Source organism: Stegostoma tigrinum, chromosome 45, assembly GCF_030684315.1.
Source record: "Stegostoma tigrinum isolate sSteTig4 chromosome 45, sSteTig4.hap1, whole genome shotgun sequence".
Taxonomy (NCBI): domain Eukaryota; kingdom Metazoa; phylum Chordata; class Chondrichthyes; order Orectolobiformes; family Stegostomatidae; genus Stegostoma; species Stegostoma tigrinum.
Window position 1 is genome coordinate 2657404 of NC_081398.1, and position 24490 is coordinate 2681893.

Sequence of the window (24490 nt, forward strand, 5' to 3'; positions counted from 1 at the left end):
TAAATTGTCCTGTAGTGCCCAGGGATGTGCAGGTTAGGGTGGGTTGGCCGTGCTAAATTGTCCCGTAGTGCCCAGGGATGTGCGGGTTAGGGTGGGATTGGCCGTGCTAAATTGTCCCATAGTGCCCAGGGATGTGCGGGTTAGGGTGGGTTGGCCGTGCTAAATTGTCCCGTAGTGCCCAGGGATGTGTGGGTTAGGGTGGGATTGGCCGTGCTAAATTGTCCCGTAGTGCCCAGGGATGTGCGGGTTAGGGTGGGTTGGCCATGCTAAATTGTCCCGTGGTGCCCAGGGATGTGCGGGTTAGGGTGGGTTGGCCGTGCTAAATTGTCCCGTAGTGCCCAGGGATGTGTGGGTTAGGGTGGGATTGGCCGTGCTAAATTGTCCCGTAGTGCCCAGGGATGTGCGGGTTAGGGTGGATTGGCTGTGCTAAATTGTCCCATAGTGCCCAGGGATGTGTGGGTTAGGGTGGATTGGCCGTGCTAAATTGTCCCATAGTGCCCAGGGATGTGTGGGTTAGGGTGGATTGGCTGTGCTAAATTGTCCCGTAGTGCCCAGGGATGTGCGGGTTAGGGTGGATTGGCCGTGCTAAATTGTCCCATAGTGCCCAGGGATGTGTGGGTTAGGGTGGATTGGCCATGCTAAATTGTCCCGTAGTGCCCAGGGATGTGCAGGTTAGGGTGGATTGGCCGTGCTAAATTGTCCCGTAGTGCCCAGGGATGTGCAGGTTAGGGTGGATTGGCCGTGCTAAATTGTCCCATAGTGCCCAGGGATGTGCGGGTTAGGGTGGGATTGGCCGTGCTAAATTGTCCCATAGTGCCCAGGGGTGTGCGGGTGAGGGTGGATTGGCCGTGCTAAATTGTCCCGTAGTGCCCAGGGATGTGTGGGTTAGGGTGGGTTGGCCGTGCTAAATTGTCCCGTAGTGCCCAGGGTTGTGCGGGTTAGGGTGGGATTGGCCGTGCTAAATTGTCCCGTAGTGCTCAGGGATGTGCGGGTTAGGGTGGGTTGGCCGTGCTAAATTGTCCCGTAGTGCCCAGGGATGTGCGGGTTAGGGTGGGATTGGCCGTGCTAAATTGTCCCGTAGTGCTCAGGGATGTGCGGGTTAGGGTGGGTTGGCCGTGCTAAATTGTCCCGTAGTGCCCAGGGATGTGTGGGTTAGGGTGGGATTGGCCGTGCTAAATTGTCCCGTAGTGCCCAGGGATGTGCAGGTTAGGGTGGATTGGCCGTGCTAAATTGTCCCATAGTGCCCAGGAATGTGTGGGTTATGGTGGGTTGGCCGTGCTGAATTGTCCTGTAGTGCCCAGGGATGTGCGGGTTAGGGTGGATTGGCCGTGCTAAATTGTCCTGTAGTGCCCAGGGATGTGCGGGTTAGGGTGGATTGGCTGTGCTAAATTGTCCCGTAGTGCCCAGGGATGTGAGGGTTAGGGTGGATTGGCCGTGTTAAATTGTCCCATAGTGTCCAGGGATGTGCGGGTTAGGGTGGATTGGCCGTGCTAAATTGTCCCGTAGTGCCCAGGGATGTGCGGGTTAGGATGGGATTGGCCGTGCTAAATTGTCCCATAGTGCTCAGGGATGTGCGGGTTAGGGTGGATTGGCCGTGCTAAATTGTCCTATAGTGCCCAGGGATGTGCGGGTTAGGGTGGATTGGCCGTGCTAAATTGTCCCGTAGTGCCCAGGGATGTGCGGGTTAGGGTGGATTGGCCGTGCTAAATTGTCCCATAGTGCCCAGGGATGTGCGGGTTTGGGTGGATTGGCCGTGCTAAATTGTCCTATAGTGCCCAGGGATGTGCGGGTTAGGGTGGATTGGCCATGCTAAATTGTCCCGTAGTGCCCAGGGATGTGCGGGTTAGGGTGGATTGGCCGTGCTAAATTGTCCCGTAGTGCCCAGGGATGTACGGGTTAGGGTGGGATTGGCCGTGCTAAATTGTCCCGTAGTACCCAGGGATGTGTGGGTTAGGGTGGATTGGCCGTGCTAAATTGTCCCGTAGTGCCCAGGGATGTGCAGGTTAGGGTGGATTGGCTGTGCTAAATTGTCCCGTAGTGCCCAGGGATGTGCAGGTTAGGGTGGGTTGGCCGTGCTAAATTGTCCCATAGTGTCCAGGGATGTGCGTGTTAGGGTGGATTGGCCGTGCTAAATTGTCCCGTACTGCCCCGGGATGTGTGGGTTAGGGTGGATTGGCCGTGCTAAATTGTCCCGTAGTGCCCAGGGATGTGCGGGTTAGGGTGGATTGGCCGTGCTAAATTGTCCCGTAGTGCCCAGGGATGTGCAGGTTAGGGTGGGTTGGCCGTGCTAAATTGTCCCGTAGTGCCCAGGGATGTGCGGGTTAGGGTGGGATTGGCCGTGCTAAATTGTCCCATAGTGCCCAGGGATGTGTGGGTTAGGGTGGGTTGGCCGTGCTAAATTGTCCCGTAGTGCCCAGGGATGTGCGGGTTAGGGTGGATTGGCCGTGCTAAATTGTCCCGTAGTGCCCAGGGATGTGCGGGTTAGGGTGGATTGGCCGTGATAAATTGTCCCATAGTGCCCAGGGATGTGCGGGTTAGGGTGGATTGGCCGTGCTAAATTGTCCCATAGTGCCCAGGGATGTGCGGGTTAGGGTGGATTGGCCGTGCTAAATTGTCCCATAGTGTCCAGGGATGTGTGGGTTAGGGTGGATTGGCCGTGCTAAATTGTCCCATAGTGCCTAGGGATGTGCGGGTTAGGGTGGATTGGCCGTGCTAAATTGTCCCATAGTGCCCAGGGATGTGTGGGTTAGGGTGGGATTGGCCGTGCTAAATTGTCCCGGAGTGCCCAGGGATGTGCGGGTTAGGGTGGATTGGCCGTGCTAAATTGTCCCGGAGTGCCCAGGGATGTGCGGGTTAGGGTGGATTGGCCGTGCTAAATTGTCCCGTAGTGCCCAGGGATGTGTGGGTTAGGGTGGATTGGCCGTGCTAAATTGTCCCGTAGTGCCCAGGGATGTGCGGGTTAGGGTGGATTGGCCGTGCTAAATTGTCCCATAGTGCCCAGGGATGTGCAGGTCAGGGTGGGTTGGCCGTGCTATAATTGTCCCATCGTGTCCAGGGATGTGCAGGTTAGGGTGGATTGACCGTGCTGAATTGTCCCGTAGTGCCCAGGGATGTGCGGGTTAGGGTGGATTGGCCGTGCTGAATTGTCCCGTAGTGCCCAGGGATGTGCAGGTTAGGGTGGATTGGCCGTGCTATAATTGTCCCATCGTGTCCAGGGATGTGCAGGTTAGGGTGGATTGGCCGTGCTGAATTGTCCCGTAGTGCCCAGGGATGTGCAGGTTAGGGTGGATTGGCCGTGCTATAATTGTCCCATCGTGTCCAGGGATGTGCGGGTTAGGGTGGATTGGCCGTGCTGAATTGTCCCGTAGTGCCCAGGGATGTGCGGGTTAGGGTGGATTGGCCGTGCTGAATTGTCCCGTAGTGCCCAGGGATGTGCGGGTTAGGGTGGATTGGCCATGCTAAATTGTCCCCTAGTGCCCAGGGATGTGTGGGTTAGGGTGGATTGGCAGTGCTAAATTGTCCCGTAGTGCCCAGGGATGTGCGGGTTAGGGTGGATTGGCCGTGCTGAATTGTCCCGTAGTGCCCAGGGATGTGCGGGTTAGGGTGGATTGGCCGTGCTGAATTGTCCCGTAGTGCCCAGGGATGTGCGGGTTAGGGTGGATTGGCCGTGCTAAATTGTCCCATAGTGCCCAGGGATGTGCGGGTTAGGGTGGATTGGCCGTGCTAAATTGTCCCATAGTGCCCAGGGATGTGTGGGTTAGGGTGGATTGGCTGTGCTGAATTGTCCCGTAGTGCCCAGGGATGTGCGGGTTAGGGTGGATTGGCCGTGCTGAATTGTCCCGTAGTGCCCAGGGATGTGCAGACTAGGTGGGGTAGCCATGGAAAATGCAGGGTTGCAGGCCTCTTTGGAGGGTGGATGCTGACTCAATGGGCCGAATGCCATCTTCCCTCACTGCAGGGATTCCATGATTCATTTCTTAGCATCCGGGGATAGCTCACCTGACCGACCTCACCCTGCAAACCCAGCACTACCTAAAGCTTCTACAGCCCCTGATGGAGTGTCACCACTGACTCACATCAAATCAGGTACATGGGGATATCAGTGGCTCTCTCCTTGCGGGGCCCAATCAGCTCAAACAGGCTCAATACAAAGCTTATGGTCTTCTGCTAACGGGATTACATTCAATAGGAATGCGTATGAAGCTGTTCAGGAATGCAGGGTCAGTGCTGAGGCAGCAGGTACTGTCGGATGGTCAGCGCTGAGGGAGTGCTGCACTGTCGCAAGGTCAGCGCTGAGGGAGGGGGCACTGTCAGAGGGTCAGCTCTGAGAGAGTGCTGCACTGTTGGAGAGTCAGGGCTAAGGGAGTGGGCACTGTTGGAGGGTCAGTGCTGAGGGAGTGCCACGCTGTTGGAGGGTCAGTACTGAGGGACTGCTGCACTGTTGGAGAGTCAGTGTTGAGGGAGCGGGCACTGTCGGAGGGTCAGTGCTGAGGGAGCGCCACACTGTCGGAGGATCAGTGCTGAGGGAGCGGGCACTGTCGGAGGGTCAGTGCTGAGGGAGCGCCACACTGTCGGAAGGTCAGTGCTGAGGGAGCGGGCACTGTCGGAGGGTCAGTGCTGTGGGAGTGGGCACTGTCGGAGGGTCAGTGCTGAGGGAGCAGGCACTGTTGGAGGGTCACTGCTGAGGGAGTGGGGCACTGTTGGAGGGTCAGATGACTGTGAATGAATGGGTGTGAGTTCCCTCCTGGTGACTTTGGGACCAATAGTAAACCCTGAACTAACATCTCCAGAAAACAGCTGATCAAGACACGGTCAGTCCATTTCTGTTGGAACTCACTGTGTGCCAATGCCGACATTACAACGGTTAGTACATTTCGAACAAGTGTATCATGAATTTTGTGACATTTGGATTTCGGGTAAGCTGGTCAGGAAATGCAAAATCCCGGCCGTGAAACACTCACGGACCCAGGAGCAATCACTTGGGGGAAGGCGCAGAGTCTGTTTTGGCCACTTGACCACAGCGCAGGGACGGAATGCAAGTGCTGGACAGAGAATGGGAAGAGTTCAGTGTCCTGGACTGCATGTGTAGCTGTCTCTCCCTGGGTGGTACAGCTTGGCCAGATCTGTTCCATCTCTGATTGTTCCGAGCAGTTTAAATGACTCCCTCCCAAAGGCGCGTTGCGATCAGTATCTTGGGCGGGTGCTAATTTTCAGACACCCCAAGTTTATGCCTCCCTTTCTTCTCTTTTGTTCTCCTCGGAGATTCCTGTTTGCTGCCAATGTCTCGAGTGATTTGTAACTGACCTCCTGCCTCCTGAGTGTATGCTTAATTGCAGGAAGAGAGAGCTTTTAAACAAGGAGGGGTGCAGCCTTAGGAACAACACGTTTCCAATGCTCTTCAGGGACGTGTGTGTATCAGTGCCTGGTGCAAGCATGAGGCTCCCAGCACGAAACAGGATAAATATAGCCTCGTGTTGACAGTCTGTCAATCGTCTGGGGTCCATGCTCCATACGGTTTGTGCATCCATCCCGAGGGCCCACCTCAATTTGCGCCTAATTGGGTCTCATTTCGGTGAGCAAGATCAGCAATTAAGAGCGACAGATAAAGACCAGTGAGCAGCCCAGTGCAGGAAGATCCCGTCCCTATCCTCATCACAGCGATCATCACGTTCTCCAAATCGCAGCCAGATATTAGGCTCCATCTGGGTGCCCTGGCCTATTTTTAGCAACACATCCACACACCCCCAACCCCAACCCCCCCACACATACTTCCCCGGCATCTTCTGCCAATTTAAACAGGCAGCAGTGAACCTTAATCCTGGGCAGGTCAGGCCAGTTATCTAATTGTGAGGGAGGTCAGCTCTGCCAGCCCATGGCAAGAGATGATGAAGGTTACAGGGCTCTCCCCAATCATACTGCCTGATCTTATGGCACCCTCACACACGTCAAGTTCCAATCCATCCCTGATACGGTGAAGGGGTCTGGTCATGTCGCCGCGGATCCCTCCCCTCGATGTGCCCGTGCTATCCCCTCCCCAGTCTGGCCGTGAGTCCCATCAAGCAAAAGGTGAAATTGACAGCTCTTGGACATCATTTGATCGAGTGTGGCATCAAGGAGCCCCAGCAAAATTGGAATCAGTGGGTATCAGGGGGAAAACTCTCCGGTGCTTGGAGTCATACCTGGCACATAGGAAGATGGTTGTTGGAGGTCAGTAATCTCAGCTCCAGAACATCTCTGCGGGGTAGTGTCCTCGGCCCAACCATCTTCAGCTGCTTCATCAATGACCTTCCCTCCATCATGAGGTCAGAGGTGGGGATGTTCACAGATGATTGCACAATGTTGCGACTCCTCAGACACTGAAGCATTCCGCATTCAAATGCAGCAAGATCTGGACAATACCCAGGCTTGGGCTGACAAGTGGTGAGTAATGTCTGTACAAGGCAAAAAGACAATCTAAGCATCACCCCCACCCCCCACTGATATTCAATGGTGTTACCATCACTGAATCCCCCATTATTAAAATATTCTTGGTGTTACCATTGGCCAGAAATTTAACACAACACAAATTGAACAACTGAATACAGCCACACAAACACAGTGGCTGCGAGAACAGGTCAAAGGCTGGGAATCCTGCAGCGAGTAACTCTCCTCCTGACTCCCCCTCAAAGTCTGTCCCACCATTGACAAAGCACAAGTCAGGACGGTGATGGAATACTCCACACTTGCCCCGGTTGGGGGAAGCCCCAACAACACTCAGGAAGCCCAAGAACATCCAGGATAAAGCAGACCTCACTTGATTGGCACCACATCCACAAACATCCCAATCCACTCCCCCCACCGACACTCTGTAGCAGCAGTGTGTACCGTCTACAAGATGCACTGCAGAAATTCACCAATGATCCTCTGACAGCTCCTTCTGAATACATTACAACTTGTATTTATAAGGACAAAGGCAGCAGGTACATGGGAACACCACCCCCCTGCAAGTTCCCCTCCGAGCCCCTCCCCATCCTGACTTGGAAATATATCACAGTTCCTACAGTGTCTCTGGGTCAGAATCCTGAGATTTCCTCCCTAAGGGACATTGTGGGTCAACCCACAGCACATGGACTTAGTGGCTCAAGAACGCAGCTCAACCCCAACTTCTCAAGGGGGCAACTAGGGACGGGGCAATACATGCTGGGCTCAGCCTGCAACATCCACAAGTGAATAAAAAAGGTTCACACATGATATGCTCCGAGCCCCAGGGGAAAGGAGACAGTAGATACTGCCAATGGCTCCCGGGCTCTGGAAACAGATCCTTTGGTCCAACTCATCCATGCTGACCAGATATCCTAAATTTTCATCCCATTTGCCAGCATTTGGCCCATAACCCTCTAAACCCTTCCTATCCATGCACCCATCCAGACGCCTTTCAAATGTTCTAACTGTACCAGCCTCCACCCAATTCCTCTGGCAGCTCATTCTATACACGCACCACCCTCTGTGTGAAACTGCTACCCCTCGGGTCCCTCTCTTTCTTTCCCCTGAAACTTATGCTGTCTAGGTTTGGACTCTGCTACCCTTGGGAGAAAGGTCTTGATTATTCACCCTATCAATGCACTTCATGATTTTGCGAACTTCCATAAGGTCACCCTTTCAGCCTCTCGCTGCAGTCGAACATCAACCCCCACCCCCAGCAAACTGCAGCCACATCCGTGCAAATCATTTCTGCACCCTTTCAAGTTTAACATCTTTCTTATAGCGGAGGGACCTTGCATAGAAGGTGCATTTATAAATGCAAAATCTGATTGGCAGGATAACAGCACCTACATTGAAATGATTCTAGGTATCCAATTGATGTGGAGGAGAGATTTGGAGTACATCTTTAGTGACGGAGATAATAATTTTTTAAAATTCGTTAATGGGAGGAAGACATTGCTGACTAGGCAATATTTATTGTCCATCCCTAATTGCTCAGACGGCAGTTCAGAGTCAACCACATTGCTGTGGGTCTGGAGTCACATGGAGGCCAGCCCAGGTAATGATGGCAGCTTCCTTCCCTAAAGGACATCAGTGAACCAGATGGGTTTTTCCCAACAATTGGCAATGGATTCACAGTACTCATTAAACTCTTAATTCCAGATATTTATTGAATTCAAATTCCACCATCTGACATGGTGAGATTCAAACCAAGGTCCTCAGAACATTACCTGGGTCTCTGGATTAATTGTCCAGCAATAATGCCACTAGGCCATTGCCTCCCATATAAATAATAACATCCAAAAGGTAAAGATTCAAAAGTTGTCATGTGGTGTTTGCAAGCAGCCTATATAATGCAGTTGACAGAATAACACTTAAATCAGGGCAAACAAGACAGAGTCACAAGGCATCATGTGCAATCACAGCGAGACACTCCACTACAGAATACAGGGAGGGCTACATCATCAGAGCTGACCTCAACACTCATTTCCGAGGGTGAATATTCTGCTGTCAGGAGACACGAAACAAACCGAGACCCTTTTCTCTAGAAATGGGGCATATGAGGGGATTACCTGTGTGAAGTGAGGTGCGTGATCCACATATATAAATGCATGTACTGCTTATTTTGGATTTGTGAATTTCGAACTGGCGGCATACAGCTTTCATTTGTTTCTGAGTGAGTTTAATAATTATAAACTGCATTTCTGTAGCTGCGGCGATCGATTTCAAAACAGCATCAAGAAAACTTCCTGGAGAAATTTTACTCTCATTGGGAGATCACAAGCCAACAAACAGGTGTGCTTTCGAACAGAAGATTCTGGAAGATTTGCTTTTGAGATTTTGGGGAAACAGCCATAGTTTGGAAAGAAAAAAGCTTTTGCGCTTCAGATTGGGTTAGTCTTGGCTGATACTGGGTATATAAAACACCTGCTCCTGAGAAAGTAAGCCAGCCAGGGCTGTTCAGACACATCTTACAAGCGGCTGTTTGGAGTTTCTAGACCAGGAGTTTCAGATTCTCACAATGAAACTGTTGAAATTACATGTAAGGCTCATAAGTGTGAAAAAGGGAATCTCTCTGGTGTGGGAGCTGCAAAGGAGGGCTTTTGGGATCAATAATATCACATTTACCATGTTTTGAAACTTCACATTTGTATTATGTGTAAATAATTCAGTTTATATTGTCTTACTTCCATTTCTTTTGGAGCAAAAACTTCTGATTTATTGTTAAACCTAAATATGCTGCATTATATGCTTGCAAATGACCCACCTCATTAGCAATAAAACTGCTCTAACAAGCCAGTGATAATGGGAGCTGCAGATGCTGGAGAATCCAAGATAATAAAATGTGAGGCTGGATGAACACAGCAGGCCAAGCAGCATCCCAGGAGCACAAAAGGATGCTGCTGGGCCTGCTGTGTTCATCCAGCCTCACATTTTATTATCTAACAAGCCAGGTTCAGTCTGAGATCTCACATTTCACTCACAGGACATGGGCATCAGAGGCTGGTCAGCATTTACTGCCAGTGCCTAGTTACCTTTGAACTGAGGGGGCCATTTCAGAGGACAGCTGAGGGTCAGCCACACTCGTGTGGGTCTGCAGTCACATGTAAGCCAGACAAGGCGAGGACTGCCGATTTCCTTTCCTGAAGTGAATTAATGAACGAGATGGGTTTTCCTGACAATTGACAATGGCTTCATGGTCACAGAAGACTCTTAATTCCAGATTATTATCAAATTCAAATCCCACCATCTACTGTGGCAGGATTTGGACCCTGTTCCCCAAAACATCATCTGAGTCCCTGGATGAAGAGGCTAGCGATAAAAACCATTGCCTCCCCAACTTATTGATTACTAATATACATCCAAGAGGAAGTTTGATAGACACACCAGGCAGAAAGGAATTGAAGAAGAGGAATGGATGCCGAGAGTTTTGAGGAGCTGGGACATTTTTTTTTCTTCCCACTGGAGTGTAAGAGGTTGAAGGGTAACCTTAGAGGTTTATAATATCACAAGCCGTATAGATAGAGTGAAAGGAGTCTTTTCCCCAGGGTCAGGGGATTTCAAGACTTATTTTTAAGGTAAGAGGAGAAAGCTATTAAAAAATGTTGGACAATGTTTTTTAAACCAGAGTCGTTCGTGTGTGGAATGAACTTCCTGAGGAAGTGGTGGATGTGGGTACAGATACAATGTTTAAAGAGATATTTGGATAAATACACGAAGAGAAAATGTTTGGAGGGGATATGGGCCGAGCACTGGAAGGTAGGACTAGTTTAGTTTGGGTTTATAATCAGTGTGGGCTGGTTGGACCGAGCTGTATGACTTTAGGATAAGCTGAACGAGTAGCATGAAGAGACGGTAGAATTAGAAACACTAGCACATTCTACTTTAACACAGATTAACTAACTGACTAACCAATGATAAGCAGTAAGTCGATTTCAAGGCAATTTATTGTGTTTTGTGCCTTTCTAATACCCGAAGTCAGTGAACAAGTTAAGAAAATTTGCAACACTCCCTTCAGAGTACGAGCTTATTTTCTTTTCTGGGACATGGAGGATGCAGGGGGTGGGGGTGGGCAGGTCAAGGTGAGGGTTGGACCATTAGAACTCAGCCTTACCACTGACACCCATATCCTATGAAAGAATCAAAAAGAAAATCCCAAGAGTAGTTGTTTCCTGAAACGAAAAACAGAAGGTTCCTCTCAGCAATGAAAGGAAGAAGCACAATGACACAAGATGTAGGGGAATTGTTAGATCACGGCCACAGTAAAAGTTTGTCTGACATGAAGCAGCAGCTGACCATAACGGAAGCAGAGAACATGCAAAAACAATACCAACACACCTTGGTTACCAAATCAGTTTTATTTTCTTCAAAAAAAAAGACTAAATCGTTTATTCAAATCTGCTCCCCTTCTGCCCCCACTTTCAAATATTTGAGACACTTATTTACATTCACTTTTGCAAAAATATGTTTCGGTCCAAACTTCTTGCACTAGCTCTGCACTCTGGGACTCGACAGGATTCAGGTCCCAAGAGATCCTCAGGTGAATTCGAACAACCCAGACCAGTGAGGGCACACAGCTGGGGACTGAAACTAGGACCACGTACTGTGGCAGCATGACCCAGGCTCCCACTTGGGCAACACAAATGACCAAGAAAACTCCAGCAGCTCTCACACACAACCTTTACCACAGAACTTGCCCTGTTAGGCCCGTTAACTGCGCACCACAGTCTGCCTCACGTCCTGGGAAACGGACCTAAACTCAGTGCTACATTCAGTCATCAAGACAGCAATAAAAAAGGCAGACGGCTTAATAGACAACCCCCACCCCGTGCAGACAGACAGGCAGATACACACTCCCAGTTAAAGCAGTCATTGTGCAGCAATAAAGAAGCCACGGATTATCTACACTGCTGGGAGAATCATTGCTGGGATTATCCCCTTGATCTGCACAGGCACAAAGTTTAAATATTTACAGGATGTGCATTACTACAATTTTGACAGTTATTGTTTCAGATTATCCTCCAAAACATCGAGTCCTGAGTATAATGTTTGAACTTATCTGCTTTGTGTTGTTTTTAAATTTCTGCCCCATTACCTGGACAGCTGTACAACACACAGGGCAGGGACAATGGAACCCTCCTGATGTTTATGCTCCTCCGAGCGCTAAGCTGAGCTGGAACAGTATGCAACAGAAGTGCTCCAGTGTGCTGAACATTTTTTTAAAAAAAGGGATGCGTTATTGCCAACCTGGCCTTAACAGACATTCACTGCCTGCAATGATCACATCTGAGGCTGGGTTTAAACACGTGTATGCGTGTCAGGAGGGCTGTATGGCCAGCGCTGACCCTTGTCTTTACCTGTTTGGATGGTTTACAGTAGTGGAGAGCCATTCTGAGCACTGGCTCCCAAACAGAGCAGGGCACAGCTTCAGAAACCTACCACCCATCTCAATCCTAAACAACTGGGGGGAATCTTAGCCTCCAGTCTTGTGATTTACAATCGGGTGGCCAGAAGGGAATTGTTAAAACTTTGCGATACTTAGCCGCCTGAATGGACAAGCAGACAAATGGCTAGATTTCCCACCCCCCTGAACCTGTCATCATTAAGTGCCCAGCGTTCCCCTTTCCAAACATTCAGCTGCGCTGTGATTCAGTGGGACACCTCCCCTCAACTTCCAAATACGTGGCTCCTGCCACTTTTTAAATATAAAATCACAAACGTGCAAGTTTAACACTTCCAACAGCAATCTCCACATTCTGCCATTTAAAACCGGCACTGGGCATTGCCCAGCACCTTCATATATCAATGCTCCTTTCAGAACACGTGGAAAATGCCCATTCCATGAGAATGAGGGAGGATCCAGAGAGGCAGATGAAACGGTTGGGGGGGGGCACTATCTGAAATGGACGGCCATTATAATCTGCTTTAAAATCCCTCATCCTAAAAAATAATCTAACTTCTGACTGGACAGTCTTGTACTTGTTTCCTGGAGGTATTCCGGCATCTCAGGAAGGAGTCAGACACAGATGTTCCTTGCCACTATGCTCCGGGAAACCACGGAACGAGGAAACAAACAGTACCACAGCTCGGGATTGTAAAGTCCTGAATCCGCAGTGAAGAAGCCCGGAGACCCGCTACTGCTCAAACCTGCTGGGTGTGCCACCATCCTGAACTGAAACCCCAGGCTCCTCTTTAAAAAACAGGTACTTAAAAAACAAAAGACAAACCGAACAGCAAAGCAAAATGTCCATAAATACGGGAACGGGTTTATTCCATTAGCAGTCCTGTCCTCACATGGCTGCTGCAGGGCTCAGTGTTGAGATGGAGATACTCTCTTACCTCAGCAGGCCATCTCAAACCAATCTCCAAACTCCAGCACTAGGCACCAGTGAACCCACACGGTCTCTCCTCTCAAACACTGGGACAGCTTTACTTTTCGCACTGCAGTAATTCAGAGGGTGGATTGGAGCCGCTGGGGAGTAAGGACCATTCCTCCAGACTGTAACCCAGCAAGGGAATCTTCTATTCCCGTGTCATCCAGACCCCACTCACCCAGAGGCAGAATGCAGCGGAGACAGCCTGAGCTGGTTTGAGACCCACTCTAGCCAACAGACAAACAAAGTCACCTTCAGACAGCACCTTACAATGTGAAGAGGCCCTCACATTACTTACTGGTTTCATTTCCCGTTCACCCTCCCCAACCCCGACCCTCGATTCCCAAGGTTTCTTTCATCAACGTTGCAGTTTCCTTGTTTCCCATGCGTTTCCACTCCCTGGTTTTTGTTGTTTTTTTTAATTTATGCCACGTCCAGGCAAGTCACTGAGCGAACATTTTGCTTCAGGGAACTTTCTTCCGGCTCGCATTTGACTTCTTCCCGTCTCGGCATCTCTCACAGAAGAAGACGTCGGGGACTTTAGACTTGCGGATTTTGGCGCAGGACAGGTGGATCCAGGTGTTGCACTGGTTGCACTCGATCATCGGCCTGCCTGCAAACGGCTTTTGGCAGTAACAGGTAACCAGGCCCCAAGAGTCATCATCTGCAAGTGGGGTAAACCCAGGGGCATGACAGTGAGCGAGGGGGCAGGGGGAAGGGCGCGGGGCGAGGGGAAGAAAAAGAATGAAAGAGGCAAGGTGGAGTGCAAGAGCAGGAGCATGAGGGTGGAGGCAGGGAAAGGGACAGAAGGACGGAGTGAATTTGAGTGAGAGACAGACAGAGAGACGCAACATTAGTTCAGTTAAATGAAGACCCATACCTTTTTCACACCAGAGCCATTCCCCCACCTCCCCCAACCCAAACACAAACGACAGGATGCAGTCTTGAGGTTTCCTGCCTGCCTCCTAGCAGTGTACAGCTGCGGCCTATTACACAAGATAAACAGCATGAGAACAGCCTATTTCGCCCCACCCTCATCTATCCAAGCCTCCTCTTAGCTTTCCTCACTTTCCTAAACACACTACCATAATCCTCAAATCCCTTCGTCCTCATTAGCTTGTCTATTATCAATGCTGCATCAGTCATGACACTGGACGAGTGATGCAGAAACCCAGGCTAATGATCTGGGGACAGAGGTGAACCAGTCAGATTCACATGACAATCAATGACAGTATCGTGGTCATTGTCAGTGCAGACAGCTCCACGTTCCAGAACATATACTGTAAATTCAAACTGAGCCCATCTCCGCTGTTCCTCTGAGTTGCCAGTCCAGCAACATTAGCACTATACTGCTGTATCCCTGTTCTGGCTAAAGAACAAAGCTGCATTTGTGTAGCGCCTCATATGCTTGGGATGTCCCAGAACTGCGTCCAGCCGACAGACCCATTTTTCAGGTGAGGCCATCAATTTTGCAAGCTGCCAGGTTCCGCTGGCAACGAAGCGAATTGATCCATTTTTGTTGAGGAATAAATACCGCGCAGGAAAGCTTAGTAGCCCTGCCAAGTCCACCAGACATCCGGCCTCAAAGTTTTGTCCCATCTAAATTCAACACCTCAGTACTGCATTCAATATCAGCCTTCGTTCACGTTCATTCCCGTGCGCTGGGACTCCTTCACTGCAGTTAAGTACTGGGTCAAACTGACCCACCAAATAAACAATCGGGTAATTGCATCAAAGAACTGAAAAACAGGACAGACACATCCTGTTGAAAACTGACCTGATTCTACCATAATGTCTTCATCCATAATGCGCGCCTCGCCTTCACTGGAGCTACTGCCCCCATCGCGACTGTTTCCTACACTCAGTGAGTCTTTGATTTCCATTTGGTAGCTCTCACTATAAACAGCCTCCGAGTCTGGCCTCAGAGGCTCAGGGAGAAAGTTCGCTTTCACCAGTTCTTCGTCCGAGTCTGTCTCACTCAGCGAGGCCTTGACTTTTTTCTCCACTCTCTCCTTCTTCAGCTTGCGCTTCTTCCTCCTCTTGATCCGGGAGAAACTGGATTTCTCGCCATCCAGGGCCCTCAGGTGCTCTGCCTCAGATGTCCAGTGCTTATTCCTCTTCTCTTTCTTTTCCTCCGGGGCTGGGTACAGGGAATCCTTGAGCTTCAGCCTGTCCAGCAGCACTCCATCCGGTCTCAGTGGATGAAACCCATTCCTCCTGGAGCTGCTTGCTTTCTTTACAAAATTCTGGATGGTGTCAAAGTCAACAGACTGGGTGGAGTCCCAGCTGTCACTGTCCAAAACACTCTCTGTCGGCACTGGGGAATTCGAACTTGATGGCATCCAGTCACATTCCTGTGAGAATTTGGGACAGAGAGGAGTCACACTGAATTTCTTCCCTCAATATCAGTCCTGCACTTCAACATCAAATAACCTTGATTCCCATGGAGCCCAAAAGTCCAAACCATCCCAGTCTCAATGTCTAAGCAACCACAGAACTCCATGTTTATACACCCACACTCAGTCCGTGTTGCCTTCCTTCTTAGACTAGAATCCCTAGAGTGTGGAAGCAGGCCATTTGGCCCATCAAATCCACACTGACACTCCAAAGAGCATGCCACCCAGACCCACTCCATTTCCCTTTAACTCTGTATTTCCCATTGGTAACCCACTCAGCCTGCACATCCCTGGGCACTATGGGACAATTTAGCACGGCCAACCCACCCTAACCCACACATCCCTGGGCACTATGGGACAATTTAGCACGGCTAATCCACCCTAACCCGCACATCCCTGGGCACTATGGGACAATTTAGCACGGCCAACCCACCCTAACCCACACATCCCTGGGCACTATGGGACAATTTAGCACGGCCAATCCCACCCTAACCCACACATCCCTGGGCACTACGGGACAATTTAGCACAGCCAATCCACCCTAACCCGCACATCCCTGGGCACTACGGGACAATTTAGCACGGCCAGTCCACCCTAACCCTCACATCCCTGGGCTGTGGGCGGAAATCGGAGCACCTGGAGGAAACCCACACAGACAGTCACCCCAGGGTGGAATTGAACCCAGCTGCCTGGTGCAATGAGACAACAGTGCTACCCACTGAGCCACCATAGTTTCCTACCCCTGCACTCAGTCCCTCTTTCTCTCGGTGTCTCTGTTCTGCCAACATCTTGAAAATTACTCTGATGTCCAAGTCTCCTCTTATGGCAGAGGATTATCTCCACTGGCCAGCTCCTGCCACTAGATGGAGTCTGGGGGGTCAAGTAAAACTTCACATGGTGACTGCAGTTATTTTCATCTGCACTTTTAAATTTAGTTTAGAGGCTTATTTATGATGGTGGGCCCTTAGGAATGTACAGAATTCCAGTGGAACATACAGGGGGCCATTCACAGAAACTGGAACAAAAATAGGCCATTCAACACTTCAAACCTACTCTGTTGCTGATCATCCAACTCATACTCTGTTCCCCGCTTTCTTCCCCACATACTTTGAGCCCATTGCCTCTGCATGGCTCTCCATAAGAGCACGTGCCATTCCAGAAATCACCATATATCAGGAAATGGAAGGGAGCAAGGAGCATAGAAAATAACACAGTCACCAGGGAAGTGGGACTGAGCGAGATGTTGGAGTTGACTGTTGGTAAATCGTTGAGTTCTGACAGTCTTTAACCTAGGGTCTCAAAATAAGTGGTTCGTAAGATAGCTGATGTGTTGGTTTTAATTTTCCAGAGTTCCCTATGTTTAAGGAAGATTCAATTGGGGAAAGTGTGACTATAACTCCTCTAGTCAAAAGGAGCGAGACTCGGAAGCCAGGAGCCTACTTGCTGCAGTTATACAGGGCCACACTTTGAATACTGTGCGCAGTTTCCGTCTCCTAGTCTAAGACATTTTTGCTATTGAGGGAGTCCGGCTAAAGGGATAAAGCAGTATAGAGAGGGAGCGGGAGCAGGAGCGGGATTCTGAAATTGCAATATCAACCATGATCGTATTGAATGGTGACGCAGGCTGGAAGGGCTGAATGGCCTACTCCTGCACATGTTTCTATGTTTCTTCAGGCAATTTATCTTAACATCTGTAATGGAGTAACATTAGAAGCTATTGTTAAAGAAGTTACAGCAGAGCACTTTGATATGTTCATGATATTCAGGCAGAGTCAACACAGTGTTGTGCAAGAGAATTCAGGGTGAACTGATTTATTGATATCCTTTGTGGAAATAACTAGTAGAATATATTTGTAAACGGTAATACTGTTATGGCACACTCCTGGAGCTGATGGCACTAACTCAGAGGTAGGGACGCCACCACCAATGTAGGAGGGGAATCAGGCCATTTAGCCCATCAAGTCTCGTTGCCAACATTCGACCATGACTGATATGTTTCTCAATCTCGTTCTCCTGCCTTTGCCCCATAACCCTCGATCACTTTATTAATCAAGAACTGAACTATCTCTGTCTTAGCCATAGAGCTATACAGCAATGAAAACAGACCCTTCAGTCCAACTTGTCCATGCTGACCAGATATCATAAATTAATCTAGTCCCATTTACCAGTATTTTGTCCATATCCCACTAAACCTTGCCTATTCTGTGTGCAAAGAATATTTACAAGGATGTTGCGAGGAATAGTAGGCCTGAGCTACCGGGAGGTTGGCCAGGGTAGGACCTTATTCCTTGGAACACAGGAGAATGAGGGGTGACATTACTGAGGTGTATAAAATCATGAGGAGCATAGACAGGATGAATGCAGTTGGTCTTTTTTCTAGGGATAGGGAATTGGAAACCAGATGGCATAGCTTTAAGGTGAGTGGGAATAGATTTAAGAAGGACCTGGGCGGGGGGGCAACTTCTTCATGCAGAGTGGTGAGAATGTGGAATGGGTTGCCGGACAAAGTGGTTGAGGCAGGTATAATAGCAACATTTAAAAAACATTTGGATAGGTACATGGATTGGAAGGGTTTAGAAGGATATGGAGCCAATGCAGGCAATTGGAACCACCTGAGTGGGCACCATGATCAGCATGGACCAATTTGGGCCGAAAGGCCTGTTTCTCTATAGATTCTATTCATGTACGCATCCAGATGCCTTCTGAATGTTCTAATTGTACCAGCCTCCACCACTTCCTCTGGCAGCTCATTCCATACACACACCACCCTCTGCGTGAAAAAGTTGCCCCTTAGATCTCTTTTAAATCTTTCCCCGGCACCTTAAACCTATGTCCCTCTAATTTTGGACACTCCTACCGTGGGAATTAAATAGAGTCAGGTCTCCGACATTCCCTCAGACCTATTAAATGCTAATAGATGTACCTACTATACTTGGATTTCCAGAAAGCAGAAGATAAGGTGCCGAATCATGGGTTACTATGGATGATGAAACTTAATGGCATATGGGGTAGTACGTTGGCACAAGTAGAAGATCTGACTAGCTAACAGGAGACACAGTGGGCATAAATAGGACACTTCTCTGATTGGCAAGTTATGGGTAGTATGCCCTCGCTTAAACTGGTCATATCTGTAAAAATGTAACTGTAAGTGAAACATGATTTCCCAGAGGAATCAATGTTAAAACCATAATTAAGTACCTGCAGACATTTCTGCTCTGAAAAGAAAATCGTACAGATTGAAATTCCACACTGCTCTCCAACTGAAACAATCTGTAGAATAGAATAAACCACTAAACAATAATGAAACTCTGTATGGTCAGGTACTTGAGGACCTTTCCCAGCAGAGAGGAACATTAAAACGTTAAGCTGAAATGATTTTAAAAAAAAGAACTGGAAAGAAACAAAAGCGAAAATTGCTGGAAAAGCTAAGCAGATCTGGCAACATCTGTGGAAAGAAAGCAGAGTTTGATTTCTCTCCACAGATGCTGCCACAAGTGCTCAGCTTTTCCAGCAATTTCTGTTGAAACTGAAGTGATACATGTTCCTAATTTTCATCCAGACTCAAAATGATAGAGATAACACAGTGTGAAGCTGGATGAACACAGCAGGTAAAGCAGCATCTTAGAAGCACAAAAGCTGACATCTCGGGCTTAGACCCTTCATCAAAACAATAGCTTGCTTTCTCTCCATGGATGCTGCTTGTGATCTCCAGCAGTTTTTGTTTTCAGCACAGATTCCAGCATCTGTGGTAATTTTCTCCCACAAAGAAATGGGGGTACTGAAGATCTGAAACAAAAACATGAATTGCTGGAGAAACTCAACAGGTCTGGGTAGCATCCGTGCAGAGAAAGTCCTGTGACCCTGCTTCACAACTCATAACACACTCATTAATAGAAAAGGACTAACGCACAGCTGATCGCACAGTTAAAAAGCGGGTTGAGTTAGCAGTGTCTCACCTCTCTGCAGGGTGGAATGTAGCCAGTGTACGTCAGAACAAAGTTACAGAACTGATTGAAGTCCTCTACTGTACGTTTACGCTTCTCGGCTGGCTGCAGACACACACAAGGGTTAGACAGGGCAGCCATAAAACCAATAACAGTCAATCACCATAAACAACACTTCCAAGATCCCGTTGTCACACACAGCTCATATTCACAAAGCAAATTGCACAGCCTTACGACTGTTTTGGTTTAATTTTTTTGTGGGAACGTGGGTGTCATTGACAAGGTCACCATTGGGGTGGTGCGGTGGCTCAGCAGTCAGCACTGTAGCCTCACAGCACCAGGGACCCAGTTCTAACCTTGGGCGACTGTCTCCGTGGAGTTTGCCCACTCTCCCTGTGTCTCCATGGGTTTACTCCGGGTGCTCCAGTCTTGTCCCACAGTCCAAAGATGTGCATGTTAAATTGCCCATGGTGTTCAGGGATGTGCAGGCTGGAGTGGGTTAGCCATGGGAAATGCAGCGTTACAGGAATAGGGTAAAGGAGCGGGTCTGGGTGGGATGCCCTTCAGAGTGTTGGTGTGGACTTGATGGGCTGAATGGACTGCTTCCACACTGTACGAATTCCTTGGTAGCATTTGTTACCCATCCCTAATTGCCCTTGAAGTGAGTGACTCACTCAGCCATTTCAGAGGGCAGTTTAAAGTTTAACATCAGGTCTCGGTCACATAGGATGGCAGATTTCCTTCTTAAAGGACTGTAGTGAACCAGGTAGGCCATGATGATGGTCAATGATTCATTAACTAATTGAGATAAAATCCTCCCAGCTGACGTGGTGGCATGTGAACTGATGTCTGCAGGGTATTAAATCTGGGTGTCTGGATTACCAATTTGGCAACATTACCACGATACTATTTCCCAACTGTTCTCAAGAGTACAGAGAACAATCCGACAATATCTGAGCACCACTCAGAACTAGCAGAACATCTCCTCTGGCATATACAGGGAGAAGGACGAGAAGACTGGGCAACTATGTCAGGACGGGGATGGGTAAATTTTGTGCATCTCTGGGTAGCCTCATGGTGGTAATCAGAAGTTGAACCCGAGTGACATGCCAAGCTACGTGGATGAGGGTGTTCACGGTGACAGTCAGCACTCACCTGAGAATCCGATCCAACAGTCTGCAGCGGATCTGAAACCAAGGAGAACCCAGTTAGAGACCTGCAGATTCAGGGTTATGTTGGCAATGGGCCCTCACGCCCACAAAGAAGCCTAATAAAACCAGTGTAGAGCTGGATGAAGGGTCTAGGCCCAAAACATCAGCTTTTGTGCTCCTGAGATGCTGCTTGGCCTGTTGTGTTCATCCAGCTCCACACTTTGTTATCTCGGGAATCTGCAGCTTCTGCCGTTCCCCTTTATCTCTGTTTAAACCAATGTCCCTGAACCACACTCCACCTCAGACAACAGACTTATTCTGCTGCACCTCCCCACAAGCCTCCACTCCCCCCACCCCAAAATATAGGCCACTCTCTCATCACATGCCCTCCCTTCCCCCACACCCGGGATCGCTCTACCCGCCCCCGGATCCCCCTCTCCCCACTCCCCCAACAACACGTGGGATCCCTCTCCCACAACTCCTCCTCTCCTCCCAACTGGGATCCCTCTCTACCCAAAGCCTCCTCTCTCCCCCACCTCCGAGCTGGGATCGCTCCCTCCCCACCTGGGATGGCTCCCTCTCCCAACGCCACCTCCCATCCTGGGATCACTGCCTTTCCCCACGCCGTGCCCCACCAACCCGGGATCCCGCTCCTCTGAGACTCCTCCCCCTTCCCCACCCATGATCCCTCCGTCTCCCCGGGTTGCCTCCCCCTCCCGGGATCCCTCCCTCTCCCCCGCCGCCCCTCCTCCTCCCTCCCCGGGATCCCTCCCCTCTCCCCCGCCGCCCCTCCTCCTCCCTCCCCGGGATCCCTCACCCTCCCCCGCCGCCCCTCCTCCTCCCTCCCCGGGATCCCTCCCTCTCCCCCGCCGCCCCTCCTCCTCCTCCCTCCCCGGGATCCCTCCCTCTCCCCCGCCGCCCCTCCTCCTTCCCCGGGGTCCCTCCCTCTCCCCCGCCCCCTCCTCCTCCTCCTCCCTCCCCGGGATCCCTCCCTCTCCCCCGCCGCCCCTCCTCCTCCTCCTCCCTCCCCGGGATCCCTCCCTCTCCCCCGCCCGCTCCTCCTCCTCCTCCCTCCCCGGATCCCTCCCTCTCCCCCGCCGCCCCTCCTCCTCCTCCCTCCCCGGGATCCCTCCCTCTCCCCCGCCCGCCCCTCCTCCTCCTCCCTCCCCGGGATCCCTCCCTCTCCCCCGCCGCCCCTCCTCCTCCTTCCTCCCTCCCCGGGATCCCTCCCTCTCCCCCCGCCGCCCCCTCTCCTCCTCCCTCCCCGGGATCCCTCCCTCTCCCCCGCCGCCCCTCCTCCTCCTCCCTCCCGGGATCCCTCCCTCTCCCACCGCCGCCCCTCCTCCTCCTCCCTCCCCGGGATCCCTCCCTCTCCCCCGCCGCCCCTCCTCCTCCTCCCTCCCGGGATCCCTCCCTCTCCCCCTCCACTCCTCCTCTCCGTGATCCCTCCCTCTCCCTCACGCCGCCCCCACCACCTCCTCCTCCTCCCCACCACCGGGATTCCTCCATCTCCCCCACCGCCCCTCCTCCTCCCCCACCCCTCACCTCCCCGGGATCCCTACCTCTCCCCCACCGCCCCTCCACCACCTCCCCCCCGGGATCCCTCCCTCTCCCACCTCCGATCCGGGATCCCTACCCCCACCCTCCGTCTCCCCCTCCCCTCGGATCCCTCCACATCCCCCGACCCGGGACGCCTCCGCCTCTGCCTTCCCCCACCCGGGATTTCCTCCCTCTCCCCCACCCGCCCCTCCTCCTCCTCCCCCTCCTCCTCCTCCTCCTCCCCGGGATCGCTCCCTCTCCCCCACCGCCCCTCCTCCTCCTCCTCCCCGGGATCCCTCCTCTCCCCCACCGCCCCTCCTTCTCCTCCTCCTCCCCAGGATCCCTCCCTCGCCACCCCGACCCAGGATCCTCCCCAACACCCGGGTTTCCCCTCTTCCATCCCTCCTCTCTCCCCCACACACCGTGGCCCCCTCTCCCGTTCCCACCCACACACCTGGATCCCTCTTCCGTGAACCCCTGCCCGCCCCCGGTCCGTCACCCTTCAGGCCGCCCTCTGGGAGTGAGGCTCCATCCCTCCCCCCTCTCCCTGTTCGCCCCCCCCACCCACCCACCCCGGGAGTGAGGCTCCGTCCCTCTCCCTGTCCCACCCCCCCCCCCCGGGAGTGAGGCTCCGTCCCTGCCCCCCCCCCCCCGGAGTGAGGCTCCGTCCCTGCCCCTCCCCCCGGAGTGAGGCTCCGTCCCTCTCCCCTGTCCCACCCCCCCCCCCCACCAGGAGTGAGGCTCCGTCCCACTCCCTGTCCCACCCCCCCCCACCAGGAGTGAGGCTCCGTCCCTCTCCCTGTTCCACCCCCCCCCCCCCGGGAGTGAGGCTCCGTCCCTCTCCGTGTCCCCACCCCCCACCACCTGGGGGGTGAGGCTCCGTCCCTCTCCCTGTCCCACCACCAGGAGTGAGGCTCCGTCCCTCTCCCACCCCCCCCCCACCAGGAGTGAGGCTCCGTCCCTCTCCCTGTCCCACCACCCCCCCCCCCACCAGGAGTGAGGCTCCGTCCCTCTCCCTTTCCCACCCCCCCCCCCCACCAGAGTGAGGCTCCGTCCCTCTCCGTGTCCCACCCCCCCCCCCACCAGGAGTGAGGCTCCGTCCCTCTCCGTGTCCCACCCCCCCCCCCACCCACCCACCCACCCACCCCCCCCCCCACCAGGAGTGAGGCTCCGTCCCTCTCCCTTTCCCACCCCCCCCCCCCACCAGGAGTGAGGCTCCGTCCCTCTCCGTGTCCCACCCCCCCCCCCCCACCAGGAGTGAGGCTCCGTCCCTCTCCGTGTCCCACCCCCCCACCAGGAGTGAGGCTCCGTCCCTCTCCGTGTCCCCCCCCCCCCCCCGGGAGTAAGGCTCCGTCCCTCTCCGTGTCCCCCCCCCCCCGGGAGTAAGGCTCCGTCCCTCTCCGTGTCCCACCCCCCCACCAGGAGTGAGGCTCCGTCCCTCTCCGTGTCCCCCCCACCTGGGGGTGAGGCTCCGTCCCTCTCCGTGTCCCCCCCCACCTGGGAGTGAGGCTCCGTCCCTCTCCGTGTCCCCCACCCCCCCACCACCTGGGGGTGAGGCTCCGTCCCTCTCCGTGTCCCCCACCCCCCCACCACCTGGGGGTGAGGCTCCGTCCCTCTCCGTGTCCCCCCCCCCGGGGCCGGGTGATGCTGGTGAAGACTCTCTCACCCTTCCGCCATCTTCAGCATCTCCCCCGCCGCCGCCAACGACCGACTCCGCCGCCTGACGGCCGCGCGCACCGACCCCCTCCCGCGCGGGAGCGAGCCCGCCGAACTCGATGTGTCGAGGACGCGCTCCCCCCTCTCTCAGTCTCTCAGTCTTGGCCGGCGCGCGCGCCACCCTGCCCGTCACGTGTTCTCCCTCCCGCCCCGTCTCTCGGGGGCGCGCGCCCATTTCCTTCGCGTGCCCGGCTCTCGCGCCCTTTTTTTTCCTCCCTCGCGTTCTCCGCCCATGTGTTGACGTCAGAGCACCGCACAAAACTGCGCAGGAACGGGGGGGGCGTTCCTCATTATCAACAAAACCGTAAAGCGATCTTCTCCTCTCACCTCTCGGCCGCCACGTATAAACTTTCATATAAGAATTACTCACTCTCTAAATGAATAAATTCATGAAGGAATCTGATTGAAAGTTTCGATTTGTTTCCCTCTTAACCCCACCGTTCTCCCCCAAAATTTCTCTGTTTTGGATTACTCCACCAGTCCAAGATCTTTACGAGGGGCGTGCTGACGTTCGCCCGTGCGCGCACCGAGCGCGATGACGTTGACGCACCGGGCGGAGCAGCGTGCAAACGTTACGCTCTGTGTGTCATCGAATCCGCGTAAAACGTCTCGCGTCATCTGCATGGAAGAAGGAACAGTTGCCATTTTGGTAATGGAGCTGGACCAAAATGGAGGTCAACAGAGAAGGTGTGAGTTTGTTCAGAGGTCGTTTTAATCGTTGACTTTGCCATATCAAAGCTTGCAAGCTTTTTATTGTTTTATAGAGAATATTTTATCATTGGTGCTTTACCAATTCCCCAAACCCCTCCGACCCACAGAATCTCATTTTGTTGAGAAGTCAGGGTTACTTATGTTGAGTCTCTCCTCAGGTTTTTCTCAAGAGTAACTAGTATTGCCGGTGATACTGT

The 24490-nt window shown here is 52.2% G+C and overlaps 1 protein-coding gene across 1 annotated transcript; it reads right to left on the reverse strand.

Moving 5' to 3' along the window:
- Positions 1 to 10805: 10805 nt before the first annotated feature.
- LOC125448715 (PHD finger protein 23-like) lies at positions 10806 to 23937 on the reverse strand. The gene is made up of 5 exons (XM_059642571.1): positions 23910 to 23937; positions 20332 to 20363; positions 19189 to 19281; positions 14614 to 15190; positions 10806 to 13500 (listed from the first exon to the last, which is right to left on the reverse strand). Exons 1-5 carry the CDS (start codon positions 23935 to 23937, stop codon positions 13301 to 13303), a joined length of 930 nt encoding a protein of 309 aa, XP_059498554.1. The 3' UTR covers positions 10806 to 13300.
- Between the last annotated feature and the right edge of the window lie 553 nt (positions 23938 to 24490).

What these genes read in the sequence shown, in the direction of transcription:
- LOC125448715 (XM_059642571.1), bottom strand. Translation starts at nt 23,937, where the DNA reads ATGAAAGTTTATACGTGGCGGCCGAGAG. An exon ending in TTATACGTGGCGGCCGAGAG is followed by an intron (nt 20,364 to 23,909) that starts GTGAGAGGAGAA and finishes CCTTGGTTTCAG; the next exon opens with ATCCGCTGCAGACTGTTGGA. An exon ending in AGACATTATGGTAGAATCAG is followed by an intron (nt 13,501 to 14,613) that starts GTCAGTTTTCAA and finishes CCCCACTTGCAG; the next exon opens with ATGATGACTCTTGGGGCCTG.